At 33.8% G+C, this 21,095-nt stretch overlaps 1 protein-coding gene across 11 annotated transcripts in view; it reads left to right on the forward strand.

Moving 5' to 3' along the window:
- Positions 1 to 21,095, forward strand: part of LOC120426763 (protein groucho) — a 322,942-nt gene that overhangs the window by 155,911 nt on the left and 145,936 nt on the right. For all 11 annotated transcript variants that reach the window (XM_052710549.1, XM_052710550.1, XM_052710546.1 and 8 more), the window contains one exon: positions 19,838 to 19,901. In XM_052710549.1, the coding sequence (XP_052566509.1) occupies positions 19,838 to 19,901 (64 nt within the window). The remainder of the gene's footprint in view (positions 1 to 19,837; positions 19,902 to 21,095) is intronic.

Raw genomic sequence — 21,095 nt, forward strand, 5'->3', positions numbered from 1 at the left:
GAATTTCATTTTTGTGCCATTTGTAGCGTTTTATTTGTTTCGTTTTGGTGCGCTTATAGGGCTAATTTGATTGTTTGTCGACTGCTTTCGAAAACGGGAGATATTAAGGTACAGCGGCAGATGGTACAAATTGGTGACGAGAACGTGTGGTATGGCACATCATCTGGCGGGTAAGAGGATGAACAAACAAGCGAGTTCGCACTAATGCCATAATTAGGTTAGGGTGGTGGTTTTGGACAAGGCATTGATGATTTATTGAACCGATCAGAATGGTAGATTTTTGCCTTTTTTTCGTAGGAGTTCAGTTTTTCAAATCTATAAACACAAACGTACCATGGGATTTGAACACTTTGTTCCTTGTTCGCATTTTCATGAACGCTTGTTCGCGGTTTTGGGGACTCATTTTTCTTCGTGAAGTTGGTTGGAAGGTATTTTTTGATCGATTTGGTGTCTTTGGCAAAGTTGTAGGTATGGATAAGGACTACATTGAAAAAAATGATACATGGTAAAAAAATGGTGATTTTTAATTTAACTTTTTGTCACTAAAACTTGATTTGCACAAAAAAAAATTATATTTTTGTTATATGTTTTAGGGGACATCAAATGCCAACTTTTCAGAAATTTCCAGGTTATGCGATAAATCTTTGACCAAGTTATGCATTTTTGAATCCAAACAGATTTTTTTCAAAAAAGCGAAATATTGATTGCAAAAAATTTTTAACTTCGATTGCGATTTCGATTTAAAATCAAATTTGCAATCAAAAAGTACGTTAGTGAAGTTTTGATAAAGTGCACCGTTGTATTTTCCGATTCCAAAGCTTTAAGTTTGGTTGTTTTTCATAGGATTATAGCCATAGTCTCCCATATAGCCCAGATCCCACATGACCGAAAAAATATAAAAAAATAAGCATTTTTCAAATACGTAGTTTTGTTACGATTAGATTATTTCTAAGAACTGTAATTACTTTCAAAATGTATGAAAAAACCCGATAATATAATATTCATATTGTAAAAAACCTATTTTTTTTTTTAAAATACGTAGATCTGTGTTATAACTTACGAAGTGAATGGCAGTTGTCCATACAGAACTGGTACAAAAATATTCTAACTTTTGAATAAATATTATGATTGGTTTGGTGTCTTTGGCAAAATTGAAGACTTTTCAGAAAAAAATAAGTGAAAAAAAATTGTAAATTTTTAGATAAACTTTTTTTTACAAAGAAAGTTTCCGAAAATCGATATTTTTTATTTTATTTTATCTTAACGTAAAATCAATTTGCATTCAAAAAGTACTTCAAAGATTTTAAGATAATGTGCATCGTTTTGAAGATATAGCCACTCAAAGTTTAATTTGAATTGATGAATTCAAGTTTTTCAATTTCTTAAAATAGTGACCATTGTCCATTTTTGAAAGTTTTTTTTTTCGAAAAGCTGAGAAGATTTACAATTAAATTGCCTAAGGGACATTCAAGATTGGACCTATGGTTGCTGAAATTTAGCAAATAAAAAATAAACTAGAAAAATGAAGTTTTTTAAGTCTCATCCAAACAGCCCTTTATTCTTATGTATTACCAATATCTCAGAAAGTAATGATCCTGTTTTCAATGTAAAAAATACATTTTTGAAATTTTATGATCTTTTCGATTTAAAAAAAAACACTAACATTTTAAAAATGTTAAATATTCAATGTTACACCCTTTTCAAATGTTATAATTGACTCCAAAAAATTAACAATATTTTTTTCGAAAAAATCAGAAAATTCATTTTTAACATTAGAAATAGCATTATTATTTTCAGAGATTTTTGAATTCAAAAATAAAATGCTGCTTGGAATTTTGTTTGATCCTTTTTATTTATTTTTTAAGAATTTATTTTTTTATTTATAAGCTTAAAAAACGATCTCATTTCGCATTGTTAAATACCCCAACATCCCAATATTCAAATAATTTTGATTTCAGCTATCGAAAAAAATCTTCTGAGTTTTTTTTTACTATTAGTGGAAGTCTTTTTCTTTAAAATACACAAAAAAAACATTTTTATGTTTCTCCTAAAAAAGATACAAACATTTAAATATACACCTTTTTGAAACCGTAAAATCGCTGCAACTTTTCAACAGAGCTAGCGACTCTTTGTTCTTTCGTCAGAAGGTTATTTTTATTCCTCTAAACATGCTCCGAAGACACCAAACCAAAAACCGACACCGAAAAAAATGCAAAAAAATTAATTTAACACTTTTTTGAAAGTTAAGTGCGTTTCATATAAAGTTTTGTATGAAACGGAGTTCAGGTTGGCAAGCACTGCCGAAGAGGGTATGCCACTATCTGTTGAGGATTCGGAGAAAACGTTTAAAAATGAATATTTAGGACCACCCTTGTACCAATATTCCCAAATGTCGCAGAATTGCATAGATATGTTTTTGTGCTGCTAAATTTGATTTTCAGACCACTGTGCAGAGCACTGATAACTGGAGCTTCGATAACTGGAGAAGAAATTGGCACAAAAATCGTGTCATTTCGGTTTTGCTAAACGCACCATGTGGCATGACTTGTGGTTAGGATTAGCAAACTTTACGGGTTGCCCCGAAACAATAAAAAGTATTTGATTCGGCTGACAGAAATCAAAAAACAAATAATTACGCGTTATTTGTCATCAAAAAAGAATCATTGATTGAAAAACACGGGCTAAATATCAGCTTCAATCCTAGCCATCAGGAAAATTCCTTCCCCTACTGTTGCACAGGATTCGCTTCACTGAAATTGAGCCAAATCAAGGAGGAAGGAGGGCACCCAAGCTGACACGAACGGAAAACCACCCTCCTTCTAACGCTGCTTAATTTATCCGCTCTCCCCCTTCGTCGAAATTCACTTTTCATCCCGCACCGCACCAACCCCGTTATTAAACCAAATTCCACTCATTTAGTCCTTGATAATCATATTTCACCCTTGTCGTCGTCGTCGTCGTGTGCACGTCCTTTTCCCCCTCCTGTAATCGTCATCGGGCATTCCAGTCATCGATGATTATGGCAAGTCTTTTACTTTGTTATTTCGTTTCGTCGGGCTTGCCACCACCCCACTTACAGGCTGGGATGATCCCATGTTCGAGGTTGATGTCCTTTGAGCAGGGTTGATTTTTTTTCGCATTTGTAAAAAAAATCTTTTGCGAGATTTAATTTAGACAGGATATATTTTTCATATTCCCCATTATTGTAAATGTGTAACAGTTTTCAATCACAATATCTAATTTACATTCTAGTGCACTCAATTAAATTGAAAAAGTGCGTTAAAATTTAATTGAAAACATCCGATTGCTTCCAGTGAAATGCAGCTGCTACGAAACGTTGAAAAAAAAAATAATCCATTTAATCGCCGTGCCAGGCCAGACAAAAACCTATCACACAAATCCACTCCCACTGATTCACTATCCCGGGGTGGGAGGAAAACCCACGCTAAATAAGTGATACTTGTTTTGGAAGCTGCCAGAAATCGAAACAAAATACACCTAGTTTGCAAAAAATAAAAACAGAATCCCTGGCACTCAATCGGTTCGTGGAAAAATTTCATTATTTTTGCACTCGTTTTTCCTTTTTTTGTGAAATTGAATGTAAAACTCGAGAGTTGATCCACTCGAGAGTGATTTTCACTCTACTCTGCTTAAAACAATTAAATTTGGCTGCCAAAATAACAACAAACACAACACTTTTCACGCCCGACAGTAAAAAAGTAGCAAAATCAATTCCTTCCACCCTTTTTTTTTCGTCCCACTTGTCCAACAGAAACGCGCCAAACGAAACGTATAAAATCTGTTGAATATTTAATTTAGCACATTTGCGCAAATATTTGCTGATGATTTTCCACCCTCTTTTTTTCATTCGCTATGGGTGGCAGTTTTTTTGTTCTGTCCAAAGCTAAAATTCACCCCGCCGGACTGTGAAATGCACCACTCGACATACGTGAACGGGTAACGCCAAAAAAAAAGAAGAGAATTCACCTGGTTCAAACCCACGGGCCACGATGAGCAGGTACTAGAAAAAACTGGGGAAAAAAAGACTGAAAATTGTATAGATCCAGCGTGTTGGAGTGCCACTGAACAGGTTCAAACTGGGGGGTGGTTCCCGAGTTTTTCCAGCTTGGTTCTTGGTCAACCCCCCCTTGAAGGCAGCAGCAGCAGCAGATGTGCCAAGTGGAAATGGCTGTGAACGAACACACACACTCTGTGGGTTACAAGCAAATGAATTGGATTAACATTCTACCCCTTATTTTGATTTTATTTTCCATCCGGTTGGATTAGGTTGTTCGAGGGTTCCCTGGGGGATCGGATTTTGTAACCATGGACGATTTTTCTTTACTTTTTGCAATTGTGTTGATGGACTCTTGCAAATCTCATTCGTGTACACTTCTTCAAATTTTAAATTTACTTAAATTGTTCAAATACAATCTTTCGATCAAGCTATCTCACCAAACTCGACCCGCAGGACTGAATCTGTAAGTGATCACACAGACTGTTGTGAAAATTGGCCAGCCGGAAGGGTGCTGCAGCTGGCGCTGGTTCCCGTCTGTTCGATACGGTGACCGCAAAACCAGCAAACCGCCGCAGGTTCACAGAGAAAGGCCTCCGCGCATCTGTGCATGTAACTAATGGAATAAGTGAGCAGTTTCTAGTCGGGATGTTTCGAGATGGACTGCTGGTCGAGTTCTGGCGATACACGTCCGGAATCAATTGTGATGAAAGGGATCCCACGAAACGGTGAAGCTCCACAGACAGTCGTTTTCGGATAATGGTGAAAGTGTCTGGGACTTCCAATCGCCCCAATCTGAGGGAATTGTGGGATCAAAGTATGACCATGGTTTACCATAAATATTGAGTGAAATAACATTAAATCTTGACAAAGACTTTTGCTGTATTAAACATTAGCAGTTAACCAACTTGGGAATACCAAAAAATAAACCTCTTCAAAAGGCAAACAAAGCATTAAAAAAGTGAACGATGCTCATCTTTGCAGTATTCTCCTAAAAAAAACCTATTAATTTTTATTTTAACAAAAAAAAAACATTTTTAGCAGCATCAAATTTTAATTTTGAGAAACACCAATGTCTTAGTCGAAATTGGTTAAGCAGTTTCCTTGGAATAGCTCATTGAAAATATTGTTCAAGTTGTAGACAAATTTAGAAAATGATCAAATCGTCCACACTTAGCGCATTGTATTTCAATTTTGTATGGGAATTAGTATAGAAAACCCCTCTTTTTACCTTTTTATTTTTCACTAAATTTTTCAAACCTACTCAATAGCGTTAAAATTGAGAAAATTCTCTCAAACTTTCCTCAAGAATGTATTGTGCTATCTTGCTTCTGTCAAAAGAAACAGCGTCCTAAAAACTGATCTAAAACGTGTTTTTTGTTCTTAAAAATCGACCATGGTAATGTCTTTGCCAAATGCGACTGTCATAAATTTGAAAACATTGAAAAAAAAAAAACCATGGAAAGTTCAGTTTTTTTCTGATCTATGATCTCAAAATATACATAAAAGACTAAAAGTGTTTCATTTCATTACCAATCCTGAATTAAACGTAATGCAATGTATTGTTGATAGTTTACATTCGATTATAGGTATTTTTTGACAGCAGTTAATGCAACAAATTGCAAAAAGATGATTTTTTCAGCACGAGTCGTACATTTATCTAACGAGGTTTACCGAGTTGGATAAATAGGATAACATTTTTTTTGCAATTCCGAAAACAAGTCTATTTGTTAAGTCAATTCACTGATAAAGTCAAAGGGTAATTCTCTACCAACTCACACGAAATCGGGAAAAGTTGCCCCGACCTCTCTTCGATTTGCGTGAAACTTTGTCCTAAGGGGTAACTTTTGTCCCTGATCACGAATCCGAGGTCCGTTTTTTGATATCTCGTGACGGAGGGGCGGTACGACCCCTTCCATTTTTGAACATGCGAGGTGTTTTTCAACAATTTGCAACCTGAAACGGTGATGAGATAGAAATTTGGTGTCAAAGGGACTTTTACGTAAAATTAGACGCCCGATTTGATGGCGTACTCAGAATTCCGAAAAAACGTATTTTTCATCGAAAAAAACACTAAAAAAGTTTTCAAAATTCTCCCATTTTCCGTTACTCGACTGTAAAATTTTTTGGAACATGTCATTTTATGGGAAATTTAATGTACTTTTCGAATCTACATTGTCCCAGAAGGGTCATTTTTTCATTTAGAACAAAATTTTTCATTTTAAAATTTTGTGTTTTTCTTACTTTGCAGGGTTATTTTTTAGAGTGTAACAATGTTCTACAAAGTTGTAGAGCAGACAATTACAAAAAATTTGATATATAAACATAAGGGGTTTGCTTATAAACATCACGAGTTATCGCGATTTTACGAAAAAATGTTTTGAAAACGTTAATTTTGCGTTTCTTTTTGTTTCGTCGTCCTTGTCTGTCCGGGTGACCATGAACGGCCATAATCGATGACGACCAACTTTTTCAAAACTTTTTTTTTCGTAAAATCGCGATAACTCGTGATGTTTATAAGCAAACCCCTTATGTCTATATATCAAAATTTTTGTAATTGTCTGCTCTACAACTTTGTAGATCATTGTTACACTCTAAAAAATAACCCTGCAAAGTTAGAGAAAACTTGAAATTTTAAAATGCAAAATTTGGTTTTGAATGAAAAAATGACCCTTCTGGGTCAATGTAGATTCGAAAAGTACATTAAATTTTCCATAAAATGACATGTTCCAAAATTTTTTACAGTCGAGTAACGGAAAATGGAAGAATTTTTAAAAATTTTTTAGTGTTTTTTTCGATGAAAAATACGTTTTTTCGGAATTCTGAGTACGCCATCAAATCGGGCGTCTAATTTTACATAAAAGTCCCTTTGACACCAAATTTCTATCTCATCACCGTTTCAGGCTGCAAATTATTGAAAAACACCTCTTTTTTCGCATGTTCAAAAATGGAAAGGGTCGTACCGCCCCTCCGTCACGAGATATCAAAAAACGGACCTCGTATTCGTGATCAGGGACAAAAGTTACCCCTTAGGACAAAGTTTCACGCAAATCGAAGAGGGGTCGGGGCAACTGCCGTGTGAGTTGGCGGAGAATTACCCATATATAATGCATGGATAAAGTTTTCAAACGCTTTTTGCTTTCTCGGACGCAAATAAAATGTTAATGGCTGGGTTTTTGATAAAAAAAAACTGAATGTCAAAAAATATTGATTCAGACGTGGACCTTTACAAATGTCACGATAGTTTTTTTCGATTTCCATAACTTTACAAGGAATTGGATAATCGTTACCAAAAGGAATCAGCATGTGTAGGACACTATTCTAAACAACTTGTTGAAGGAATTTTGTCAAAATATTGAAAGCGACGCAAAATTTATAACTTTGAACGAAAAATCATGACAATGATGGAAGTCTTCACGTTAAGTACTTCAAAAGTTACGCTAAAAAACGAATTAAGCAAAAGTCCGGAAGATTGTAAAAAGGGTGGTTTTTGTAAGAAACCTCGTCATGTAATACATTTTTAGAAAGGTATTCGAAAGACCTTTTCAACGAGCTCAAAAGATTGAAGATCTGACAACCCTATCAAAAGTTTTAAGCATTTAAGTGTTATTTATGAACTTTTTAGAGGCCGGATCTCATATATTTCGATCAAAACGTTGTCCGGATCTATCATGCGACCTGTCGTTAGATAGGTAATCAAAAGACCTTCCCAACGAGTTCAGTAGATTGCAGATCTGACAAACCTATCAAAAGTTATAAGCACTTAAGTGTTGATTATGAACTTTTTGGAGGCTGGATCTTAGATATTACCTAGGATTACACTCAAAATGTGAGGAAGGCACCAACCACCTAATGGTGTATTAAGTAACGTTTTTTACTAATATATCCTATATTTTAAGTAAAAAGAATATGCAGTAATTTTTGAAGTGTCTCATTACTGCCAAAAACAAACATAAACTTAACAAGATAAATGAAAATAAAAATACTAAAAATAAACAAAAAAAACTAAAACAAGAGAAGTAAAGTTTTTCGTAGAACTAAAGTTGCTCAAAATGACCTCCGAAACACGAGATATATAAAAAAAATCGATAAAAATTTGGTCAGTTGAGGGTTAACTAAATACGTGTCCCATTTTCGAGCCAAGGAACTTTATAACTAATTTCGGGCATTTTTTTTTAATTGAAATATATGGAAATTTATATTAAAAATTAGCTTTTTTTCAATACAGATAAACGCTTTTGATTTCGAATTTATTTTATTAATTTAGAAATCCCTCAAAACTTTCCTAACAAATAAGCGGTATAACTGAAATAGCCATCGAAAAACTTGTTAGCTTAGATAAGTGTTCACAGTACCGATAAACCGGGGTGACATTGACAGCCGGAGTGAATTTGACATGGTGTACATTTTTGGTAAGGCATCTTGTTTGAACAATTTAAAAAAAATATGAAAAGAGAGTTAACTTTACTGTAATAATATAATTGAAAAGTCTTTAAGTATTTTAAAGGCATTTATTTTGATGAGAACACTTTTTCCAGAGAATTATATTAAAAGTTGTAACTGTTTATCAATTTTAGTATAAATTTCTGTGTTTTTTATTAAATGATTGATTGAACATTTGTTATACTTGAATAGCAGCACTTTTCACCCAAGAATAAACATCTAAACTCATATAGAAGCCAAAAATTTAATGAAATTTGTATTTCTCTAATTAATATATTTGACAATTTCTACAATTTTCTTTGTAACATATGCAGCATTTCAATATTTTACAATACAAATTGATTGCTAGCAAACACCCTTGGCCACAATAACTTCCCCTCCGACAACCGATTAGAGCTGATTAACATATCGTAATCCACGTGGTCAATCGAGAACAAAACGGGAATTACAAATAATCTCAAAAGCTCTCCAACCCCACCCCTCTTTTATGGGTTGTGTCGCTCAGCCAATTTCACACCAGCACACAAACACACACACTCTCTCACACAGTATCCGCTTTTCATCGCAGCCGGGTTTTATCCAGAGTGTCGTTAATTTAATTGCCATTATGATCGTCGCTGGCAGGACATTTTTCCTCCCTTCCCTCCTTCCCAGTTTTGTGAAAATGATGACGCAGCAGCAGCAGCAGCGAGTCAATTGAAAAAGAGGAAAATGTGGGCTGAAATGGCGATGAAATTGATATGTGTGTGTCCGCGGAAAAGAGGGACAATTTTCCAAATGTATTAATGCACTCTGTCTCTCTTTCACAAACACACACATGAGCAGTGAAAACTGTGGGTGAATTTGGCGGAGAGGGGGTTGTGTTTCAATTTTCGTCATTTTGCCCCCGTGACGGAAAATGATCATCGCGCGCGTGGATGACGACGACGACGCGGTGTCGATGACCACAATTATGCCCTGGAGTGTGAATTATAACGCACAAACACACGCACACACACACACAAATACAAACTCAAACTGGTAGCCGCACTCGAGCGCAGGGTAAACAATGAGGGGCGCACGAGATTTCAATAAACTTCACTTTATGATGCTGATTAAAAGCTAATTAAAATTAAATTTTTGCTCGAGGGATTTCACGGCGCCGCGGGGAGGATTTGCTGGCTGGGTGTGATGCGTTCTGCCGATATGGGATCATGTTTTATTGGTTCTGGAACGTGGTGGTGGTGGTGAAACCGGTGAGTTTGGATTTGCTGCGGGGTGATGGCGTGGTTGCTTATAATCAATTTGATGGAAATGTTTCCATCGTTGGCTCTAGTATTGGTGATTTTGTTTATTTTTAAATGTTTTTCTTCAGAATAAATTAATTTTAAACAACTCCTCGACATCAAGAGATCCTGACAAATTTATTAGCTATTTAGCATTATTTAAATTTTTATGCTTATTAATACCTGTTGTGGTATTTTAGTAGCTGAAAGAATTGAAAATATTAGTTTTATTTTAAAAATTAAAAAGGACAAAACAAAGATTACAGATTACAGACACATCAAGGCTCATGTTTTTAAAAACATTGAAGGAGCATGAGATGTATGTTTTAATCGAAACAATTTAAATGGAAAATAAATGCAATTCCGTTGTTAACTTTTTTTTAACGCCAAAAATAACAGTGCACAGTGGTCCAGAATGCAAAATGATGTGGAAAATGGATTTTCCGAAAAATGGTGACGTTGTGGAGCTTTGGTGTCTTCAGAAGAGTTGTTGGTTTGGTTCAAAACTAGGGTGGTTCACGATTAAGGTGGTCTTGAAAATCTAAATTTTCATGAATATTTTTGGGAATTTTTTCGTCTTCTAAAAAGTTGTTGTACTTGCCAATCCAAGCAATTTTGCGGTAGACACCAAAATTTTATCTCGTAATCTACGCCTTCTACGACCAAATTTGGAGGAAACATCTGAGCAAACCGTCAAAAATCAGTTTGTTGAACGTAGCAATTCAGGGTTAAGTTTTAGAGAAAAGTGTTGTTTGAAGCACTTTTAGAGCTCTGAAAAACAAACATTTTTATTATCTGTCAAGTCAATTTGAACTTAAGGGTCAAAAGTTACAGCTATTTTAAGGTAAAAAAGATGCAAATTTAAAACTCAAATATCTCGAAAAGGCGCAGGCCAAATTTTAGACGCCAGGTTGCATTCGAAACAGGAGATCTTGCGCTATAAAAGCTGAAAAAAAAGGTTTTCTCAGATGCTTTCTCGTTTGGTCGTAGAAGGCGTAGATTACGAGATGAAATTTTGGTGTCTTCGACAAAGTTGCTTGGATTGGCAAGTACAACAACTTTTTAGCAGACGACAAAATTCCCAAAAATATTCCTGAAAAGTTAGATTTTCAAAACCACCCTAATCGTGAACCACCCTAATTTGGAACCAAACCAAAATTTCCATTTGCAACAACTCTTCTGAAGACACCAAAGCTCCAAATCGTTATCATTTTTCGGAAAAATACATTTTCCACTTAATTTTACGTTCTGGACCACTGTGCAGTGAGCATCCATTTGAGTGCTGTACAACTCAACTATTCAGCACTTTTATCAAAAACTCACACTTTTTGACGCCAGCCTAAGATTTGGCATAGAACTCGTTGCAAGGCTCGGATTTTTTAACTTTTTTCTTTGATTCCCCCCCCCCTCCCCCCCCCAACCCCGTAAACTGACCACGTAGTTTATAGATGGTCCCTTAAAATTACCCGTTGAATTTTATGTCAAACTAATTTTTGCCTTTAAAAATGTATTGTTGTAATAATTAATCAAATTCTCTTTTTTTAAGTGATAAGTTCAAAAATGTTTGATTATAATGTATATGTGAGCAATTCTCCACAAACATCCGAAAATAGGCATAGTTTATATATTAGGATTTGGTTCAAACTATGTGGGATCCTTCCTATGACCAAAGAATCCAGATTGTTTGTTGGTCCAATTATTTCAGGGTCCATATAATTTTGGCAGCTGTCCATAAAAAACTGGTACCTACATATTCGAGAATCTGTAAGTTTTAAAGGATTTTTTTTATCAGATTGGTGTATTCGGGAATGCTGTAGCTATTGATCGTGGTTTTTTTTTCAGAAAAAAAAACACGAAAACATTTTTTGGCGATTTTCAATTTAACCTTTTTTTTACCAAAACAAATTCCCAAAACTTAATATTTTAATTTTGGAAATTTTGTGCTAGGTTTTAGGAGCAGTAATAATTTTTTGGAAAAGGTTTTTTTCCAATGAAATTTCAGTGAAAACAATTTTTTTTTCAAAACTATTTTTTTTCGGCTTTTTAAAATTTAATTTGTAATCGAAAAGTACTTTACAGATTTTTTGATAAAGTGAACCATTTTTAAGATATAACCACTTAAAGTTTAATTTTTACTGAAAAATTGAAATGAAAACTCAAATTTTTACAAAATTAGTATCGATCAACATTTGATCAAAAATATTTAATTTTTTTTAAGCTGAAGCCAGACCTATAATAAACAGTTAAATTCGAATGGACAGCAACATTCATCTAAATTTTCGATAATAACAAAATAAAAATTCCCGGAAATTGAACGCGGGAAAATCATGAAAATTAAAGATTTGGCAACTGTGTTCAAAATTATGAGAACTGAACAAAAAATAACGTAACTATTCTTGCCAAAATGTTTTGAAAATACTTACGGCACTAATATAGTACGAATCAATGTTTTTTTTGGTTTTTGACAGATGTTTTGATGAGATATAAGATTTGATGTTCTGGCAACCATGGCAGGATTATGAGTACTTATAAGATTATTTTGCTTCAGAACTGAACATTATGTTCTTCGCTGGTTTGGTTTTGAAAAAAATTCTGATGAGTTATAAACTCGGCAAATCTGGACTTTATTTATAATGTATTAACGATGAAACGACTTGTAGTAATATATTTTCAGAAATTTTCAATAGGTCCAAAACGTGATTAACGTTTACTTTTCAGATATGTTTACGATGAAATTGTGTAAACGTAGCTTCAAACGTATTTCCAGAATAATTTTCGTTACATTTTTTTTAACAAATTTTCTTTTTTATCATTTTTCAAAGATATTTGCAAAAAACTTCTTGTTTCATGATTAGCGATGGAAATGTATGTAAACAAAGTGAAATAAATGATTTTTTGCGGTGCTGTGCGTTGGAATTTCATAAAAATTCAAATCATTTTTAAACATGCCCAAACATGCTTAATATGATTATCAACGCAGAATAATGCATTTGGATTGTTTTCTGTTGATTAGACTTCTATTTTCATGGAAATTTTGATTTTTTTTGGAAAAATAGTTTTCTGTCCCCTGATTTTTCAGACCAATTTTGAAGGGTTGAGGCGACATAAACTTTGAAAAATATTTGCAACGGCCTTGTTTGAACGTAAATTAAATAAAAAAAATACTATTTAATGATGACCGTTCTGGTATTTATCAACTTAGGGACCATCCATAAACCACGTGGACACTTTAGGGGGGGGGGGGGTATGGCGATTGTCCACGACCTATACAAATAAGATTTTTTTTGTATGGACAATTGTCCACGAAGGGGGGGGGGGGGGTAACAGATTCCCAAAAAAGTGTCCACGTGGTTTATGGATGGTCCCTTAACATTTTCTTACTATTTTTGTATTTCCTTCATCAAATGTCATTTTACGATTATAATTAAATATGATTATAACTAACCCTCTACTGCCCAAAATTTTTTTTCGAAATTTTTTATTTTTCCCGTGTTTAGGAGGTCATTTTGTGTTACTTTTTTTCTACGAAAAACTTTACTTCTCTTGTTAAATGTTTTTCTTGTTTCATTTTTAGTTTTTTAATTTGCATTTATCTTGTTTAGTTTTTGTTTGTTTTTGGTAGTATTTAGCCTATTTTACCACCTCCTATCATTACATTTTGCTTACCTAATTTTTTCATGTTTCTACAGTCACCTTTTCATTTTTTGCTTGTTTTTCACATTTTCTTCTATAAAATGGCATTTTTTTCATTAGAATTGTAAAAAAAATACATAGAGACATAGTTTTCTTTTATTTTTTTGGGCCAAAAAAAAGCATCTTTAACGTTATATAGTGGGATGGTGTAATATCTGGTACCGTAAACCGGGGTGACTTTGATAGGATTTCAATTTATTTTTGGAATATTTCCCAACTGGAAAGGTTTTTCTCAAGATAATTATTTTTAAAACATGTACTGGGGTAGGCCATACAAAGTTCATGCACTATTTCTTGAAAAAGTTATTTTTCTATAATGCTCAGAAAAATAGTTATGTTAAAAATTCTTATTTTAATTCCCGGGGTGACTTTGATAGTCATAGTTTTTCTTGATAAAATCAGATTATAGGTGTTCAAACTTCATTTTTACGTTAAATGAACCATCACTAAAGTTGATAATATAGTTTTCAAGAAAAAAATCAATGTTTATATTAAGTTAACTAAGTTTTAAGGCTTTTTAACAAAATACATATAAATTTTAGGTAAAGTTGTTAAAAAGTCGGAATTGTGCCTGAAATTCGTTAAATCTAGTAGTTCATAAAATTATAGATTTATATTACATTTTAAACTGAATTCGAAGCACGAATCACAAGTTTTCACATTTCATATGAAATTTGTTCAATTGAAATTGCCTATAAATTTGGAGATTTTTTTGAATTTTGTTTCAAAAACACATATTATTTAATATTTACAAAATCAGTTTACCTTCTCCTAGCGGAAAATTGTCCAAAAAATCCGAAAATGTATTCCATTTTCCGATTCAAAATTATGTTCATTGAGAAAATCATGACACTTTGAAGAGTTTGAAATAATGCCTTTCATCAACATTTTCTTAATAATAGTTAACTAACTTTTTAAACCTTTCAAAATGTTATGAAAAGTTCTTCTTGAGGTACTTTGAGTACTTCTCTACCATGGTCAGTTTGATTCTAAACCATTCCGTACGTATTTAATTTATACTCTTCATTTTGCGGAAAAATCTCAAACCTATCAAAGTCACCCCGGCTATCAAAGTCACCCCGTTTTACGGTATCAAAAAAATAAATTTTATGAAAAAATGATTTTAGCGAAAAATTAAAAAATATTTTCAAACAAAATTTCATAATTAATTTTAAAACGCAAAATAAAATTTGCAATCAAAATTAACTGAAAAATTTGCATGATAAATTAACTTGTTTTTAAAATATAAGCATTTTAAGGCATTTTTTGATTTTCTTTAATTTTGTTTTGCGATACAACGGTAAGAGCAATTAAATTTTCTTTGAAGAGCCGAACTAAATTTCCTACAGATTTCGAAAACCGTGATATCTCGGGAGGTTCACCTTTCAATGTTAAAAACATTTTTAGGTAAATTTTGTTTTGCTCTTTTCAACAAAAATAATTCCCAAATTTGAAAATCAAGCTCAACATTTGAAAGTGGCCTAAATAGGTGTTTTTTGGGCTTCCAAAATATACGGTTTGGTTTGCGCTGATTAGGAACCATCCATAAACCACCATATTTGTCCACGTGGTTTATGGATGGTCCCTTACAGCAAACAGCAAACGACGTTTCAAGTTTATTTAAAACTAAAGCAAAAATAATTTGTTTTTACCGCTTTAAAAACAATTTCAATTCTTATTATTAAAAGCAATAGATATCATTGCATATTTTTTATCAATAAATCAGAAAGGTTACTTGCAAATGAATTTTCAGGAAACAAATTACGAAAGATTACAAAAATACTTTAAACTACAAATAAATTGAATGCTTTTTTAATTTAAAAATCATTATAATTTTGGGCTGGAAAATTTGAATTAAAAAAAATCTTACCACATTTACTGAGAAGCGAATGCTTCTTGATGTTAACAAAAATCAGTAAAAACATATTCTCGGAATCATCAACTTATCATAAGCATGATAAATTGATAAATTGAATTGAATTGTATTAAATATTATCAATCACTTGATTGCAGTTATTTTCTTAACAAAAAGTATTTTTTCTACAAATTTGGCTTTTTCAACAATAATTTGTTAATGTTGACTAAACAAGTAAATTGCAGATTTATTTTTATAAATCAATTAGATGCAAACATTCATTTGAAAGTAACATTCATTAGAAACATTCTCTTCCCTAAGTCAATAAATTTGTGACTGGAGGAGCAATCAATCAGAATATGAATGAAAAATTACATTTCATTGGATTAGAGAAAAATACTCAGAAAATATATTGCTATTTAGAGCATCAATAGCAGCTTTTCTTAGGAAACTTAATAAATTTAGTCATATTTGCATTCGTGGTAATAACAATTTGACTTCTTTTCTTAATTTTACACATTTTAAGAACATTACTGTTTTTTGAGTCCTGTTTAATATTCAAGATATTAAATTAATTAAGTGGATAGTTCAAGAGGAGATTGAAAAATACCCCTTTTTAGTTTTTTGTTCTGATTTTGATTTTCTATATAGTTATTGAGAAGTGAGATGAAAACCATTAAAATATCTTCCGATTTGCTTTAACAATAGATCCAACGTTTAAAACAGTATGATCCACGAAATATCATGAAACTGATTTAAAAAAAAAATCCAAAATTTTAAAACATTGAAAATACTAATTCTTTGGAACAAAAAAGTTGTTCGAAAAGGTAGAATCAAACATAAATTGTTTTAAATGTACATTACAATTGATTGAAAAAAGGACAATCAGTAACCTCACCTTCTAACGGTAGCTATCAACTACCCTCCCCCCAATTTGGAACAATCGATTTCCACCCGGCACCAATTTTCCCCGTTGCTAGAACTGTCGGCCGGGAGTCACTTTACTGGGACTGGGCAAACATTATCCGGCAAAAACTACGCTCTGAAGGTGCACACGGAGGTGGAAAATTGCGGGGGGCAAATTTACACCGAAAACAGCTTTAAATACGAAAATGTGGTAAACGGTTTTGTGGTCAGGCAATTGTGGGTGGCTGGGAGGGGCGGGGGAGTAGCTGTACACTTCTCGCATTATTGTTATGGTCCGACCCCCTTTTTTGGGGAAAAACCCCTACGCTAGAGGTTGTTTGTTTGTGACCGGTAGGTGGCACCACCACCCACCCACACACATGAGCAACTGTTTTGTTGGGCTCCGGCCAACACATTTGAATTAGAGGGGGGCGGGAAAGGATGTGGAAACATCGCACAACACTGTTTCTCTTCGTATTTTGTTGTGCTTTTGGTTGCCCACTCGGTGGTGTCAAATGTTGATGGGTATGTTTAGAGCAGAGTTTGGCGTGGGTGTCGTCAATTTTGATTGACTGTTTGTGGGAGTTAACAGAATGGGACAGTTCTATTTTGAGTGAGTTCTTTTATGTGAAATTATTGGAAATTAACTAACAAACTGAATGTTTCATATGATTTAATTATAAAATTCCTTTGAAATAATAGCAAAGAAAACATATAAAAAACATAATTCTTAACCTTGCAAATGAAAAATAACATTTTAAATTTGCTGCTTTTTGCTAACTTTTTATGAAAATCAGGCTTGAAATTTGTTCTTTTTTCAATCTTGATAAAAGTTTGGGAGGAGTTATTTATTTAGGAGTTTTAGGAACAAAATTCATTATAAAACATATCTTATGATTTTCATAACAGTCTACACGGAGCAAAATGAGTTTCATGTAACGAAAAAATTATAAATTTTACTCAAGTGACAAAATCACATAAAGGGGTTGATCATGAACAGGGATGGAATAATTGTAAAACAACAATTTCGCTTGCGAACATTCTTCACCCGCGAAAGAGAGAAGAGGCGAATCACGCAAAAGAAAATTGCTCCCGAAATTCTACAAAAAAAAATCAATTTGCTGATGATTTTTTTGTGAATTTTCATGTCAGCACCACTTAATAGTAGTTTATGCAACAAGTTGCAAAAAGAGGATTTTTTCAGCACGAGTCGTACATTTATCCAACGAGGTTCACCGAGTTGGATAAATACGTAGAGTGCTGAAAAAATCAAGTTTTGCAACGAGTTCCATACAACATTTTTTGTAATTCTAAAAAACACACACTGAGTGAAATTTTATGTCAAATTTTCATGTATTTTGTCAACAAATCGTTTAAATCAAAAAAATGTTGAAAAGTGTTACTTTTCGAAACAAGTGCTGAAATGTTCAACTTTTCAGCATCCATTTGAGTGCTGAAAAGTAGAACTTTTCAGCATTTATTTTGAAAAGTGTTGCTATTCGATTCTGTTATTTTTGGTACAGAAAAGTAGGCTATTTCGTCGTCCAAGAATGACAGGAAAAATAAATAGTTTCACGACGGAATTGCAAAATAGTAGTTTATGCAACAAGTTGCAAAAAGAGGATTTTTTCAGCACGAGTCGTACATTTATGCAAATAGGTTCACCGAGTTGGATAAATACGAAGAGTGCCGAAAAAATCAAGTTTTGCAACGAGTTCCATACAACATTTTTTGCAATTCCAAAAAACACACACTGAGTGAAATTTTATGTCAAATTTTCATGTATTTTGTCAATAGATCGTTTAGATCAAAATTATGTTGAAAAGTGTTACTTTTCAAAACAAGTGCTGAAAAGTTAAACTTTTCAGCACTTGTTTCGAAAAGTTACACTTTTCAACATTTTTTTGATCTAAACGATCTATTGACAAAATACATGAAAATTTGACATAAAATTTCACTCAGTGTGTGTTTTTTGGAATTGCAAAAAATGTTGTATGGAACTCGTTGCAAAACTTGATTTTTGGAAACTAATGATGGCAAAACAACCTCGTTGGATAAATGTACGACTCGTGCTGAAAAAACCCTCTTTTTGCAACTTGTTGCATAAACTACTATTTTCGCGGAAAATCAAATTTTATTCAATACTTAGGTATATTGGAAACTAATGATGGCAAAACAACTGGACAGGTTTAAAATGCATTTTAAAACACTTTTTTCATTAAAATGTTGAAACCATAACTCGTAATTTAAATTTTTATACTTTTTTATTTTAATGCCCCTCCCTCGACTTTGGTCAGAGTTGAGGGACATAAACTTCAAAAAATATTTGCAACGGCTCAATTAAATTCTAAAAAAATGATTAAAATGGTAGAAACATCATTTAAAAAATAAATGATCAAAGTTGAATTCCAGCTATCGCACAGTGATTTCCCAGGTAGTCACAAGTTGATGCCAACAGATGCCACAGTGTTTGGCCCAATTCATCCCCTAGTTAGTCAACTCCCACTACTTCTGCTACTAATACAGAGAGCGGGACAATGACTTGCCGAGGGTGTGTGACGGCGGCTACGAGATCAATTCGAACCGAAGGTAAAACTTTGTTGTAGAGGTACATAAAAGCTGCCTTCTGGAGGGAAGAACTGGGCGGGGTGAGGTGAGCAGTAACTACTGGTGGAAAATTGGACAAGTCACGTCGAGGGGAACAAACCCAAAATTGATACAGACTCGATTTCTGTGAATTTGAGGGTGCGCTTTTCCAGGCACAAACTCACAAATTGTTGTCTGATGTGGGTGGTGAAGTGGGTGGCAGGGAAAATGGTGGAACGGTTTGTTGCCACAGGCTGGCTCGTTTTCTCGGGCCCAATGAAGCGATAAAGAAATAAGTAATTTATTGAATTTGCTCTTCTGAATCGTCTGCCCGCCAGGGGTATTGTTGTTCGGTGCTCGTTCGTTCTATGCAGGGACAGTGGGAACGGAACGAAACACTGAATTGGATTCTGTCGATCAGGACTCTTGTCGTTGAGGGCTGCTACTTGGGAGTTGGCCAAGGAGAGTGTACACGAGGGAAGCATGTTATGATAAAAATCTTCTTTATTTAATTTTATCAAATTTCAAAGTATTTGGAAATTGGTATTTAACTTATTTGAATTTTTTTATGAATTTAGAGGAATTTCTTAAGCTCAACTGTACAACAAATGAGGAAATTATCTGGTATCATAACAAACAACTAATTACCCCTGTTCGCTTCATTCGTTCGTACAAATATATTCAACAACAATTAATTATTCAAGTGTTTTTTTCTCCCCCTAAACCCAACACAAACGTTTTACCATACAACAAGAATCACAGGTTGCATGTCCTCCGTCAGGACGTCAAACAAATTAAATTTCAAATCACTCGTCCCCCCCACCAAACCAAAAACCAAACCGAACCGACATCAACACCGAGCTCGTGGAAGGGTCGAACGCCGTGCTATCCCGAGCTAGGCCGGTGGCCAAAACTTTCCCTTCGCATCGCAAACAAGCACATAAATCTTAATTAATTTGGCCCATTTTCCGCCCTGCGCCGCCGCCACTCGTTTTTCTCATTTTCTTCCCGGCCTTCCCCGCCTCAAAATCGAAAACTCACCACCTTCTTTTCTCTCTCTCTCCCTCTTTCCAGATTGAAGCTAGAATGTGATAAACTCGCCAGCGAGAAAACAGAAATGCAGCGACATTATGTCATGGTAAGTTCCAACTTTGTAATTGTTCTTTTTACCGAGGAAAAACAGTGTCCCCCGCCCAACTCCCGGCAATCATCGTCCTTGTCGTGCAGTTGGGGAGGGGAGTTAGAGGGGGAGGGCTCCCGATACCGAAACATTTATACGACTCATTCTTCTCAATTGCTTTATTTTATTAGTGTCCTTCTCTTTCACTTTTTGCACCGGACCGCACCCGGAACGTTCAGAAAACACTCCAGATGCCAGCAAATAATAGGAGAAGGGAGGCGTCTCTTTGAACTAGGGTGGTGACTAGATAATTTTGTAGTTTATAAATTAATTCCTGTAAGGTTGTCTTTAAAAATAATAAGATCACTTATTATTTTTATTCCCATTTCATTTAACACAGCTAAGAAAAATGACATTCCAGACATAGAATTCATGTGGTTTCTTCTACATTTTCAAAATTTTGCTTTAACAAAAAACTGTGTTTTTTCAATTTATGAAGATTTAATCTGTTCTGTGGAATTCGAACTGCTTGGAATATTTATTTAATAAATCTGACGAAAAAAACTTTTTGTTCCTCTTTCCTTATTCTGGAAACAAAAATCCAAACCATTGTTTTTTTTATTTGTTACGTCAAACATTTATAAGAATTTTGGGTTATTGATTCCCAGACTATCGAAACAATTATTTGTGGATTTATTTTTTTCCCGTCCCGGGAATTCCCGAAATTTCCCGAAAAAAAATATTTCCCGTTTCCCGGGATATTTGTAAATTTCCCGGGAATTCCCGAAATACAAGCGGTAGAATACGTTTTCCTACCTTTTTGGCATCAATGTTTTGAAATCATACAAAAAATAATTATTAGAGAACCTGATTTGATTTTATTCATTTCAATTAGAGGTGGGCAAAACCGCTCTTTTTTAGGAGCCGCTCATTTTCGTTCGGTCATTAAAAAGAGCCGCTCTTTTGAACGGCTCTTTCGCTCTTTTTCAAAATTTTAATGAAAAGGTTTTTCTAAAATCGTTTGATTTTATAAGTTATTTCACATTGGACTTTTACAAATAATTTGATAAAAAAAATTAAAACTAAAAACGAGAAGATGCCCTTTAAAACCATAGGTCTTGGCGGTCTCTAGGTCAAGATTTCTACTCGAACCTATACATTCAAGTAATTGAATGACATCCAAACTTAAATCTAGGATGTTGGAAAAATTGC

The sequence above is a fragment of the Culex pipiens genome, chromosome 3 (genome assembly GCF_016801865.2).
Source record: "Culex pipiens pallens isolate TS chromosome 3, TS_CPP_V2, whole genome shotgun sequence".
NCBI classification, from domain to species: Eukaryota; Metazoa; Arthropoda; class Insecta; order Diptera; family Culicidae; genus Culex; species Culex pipiens.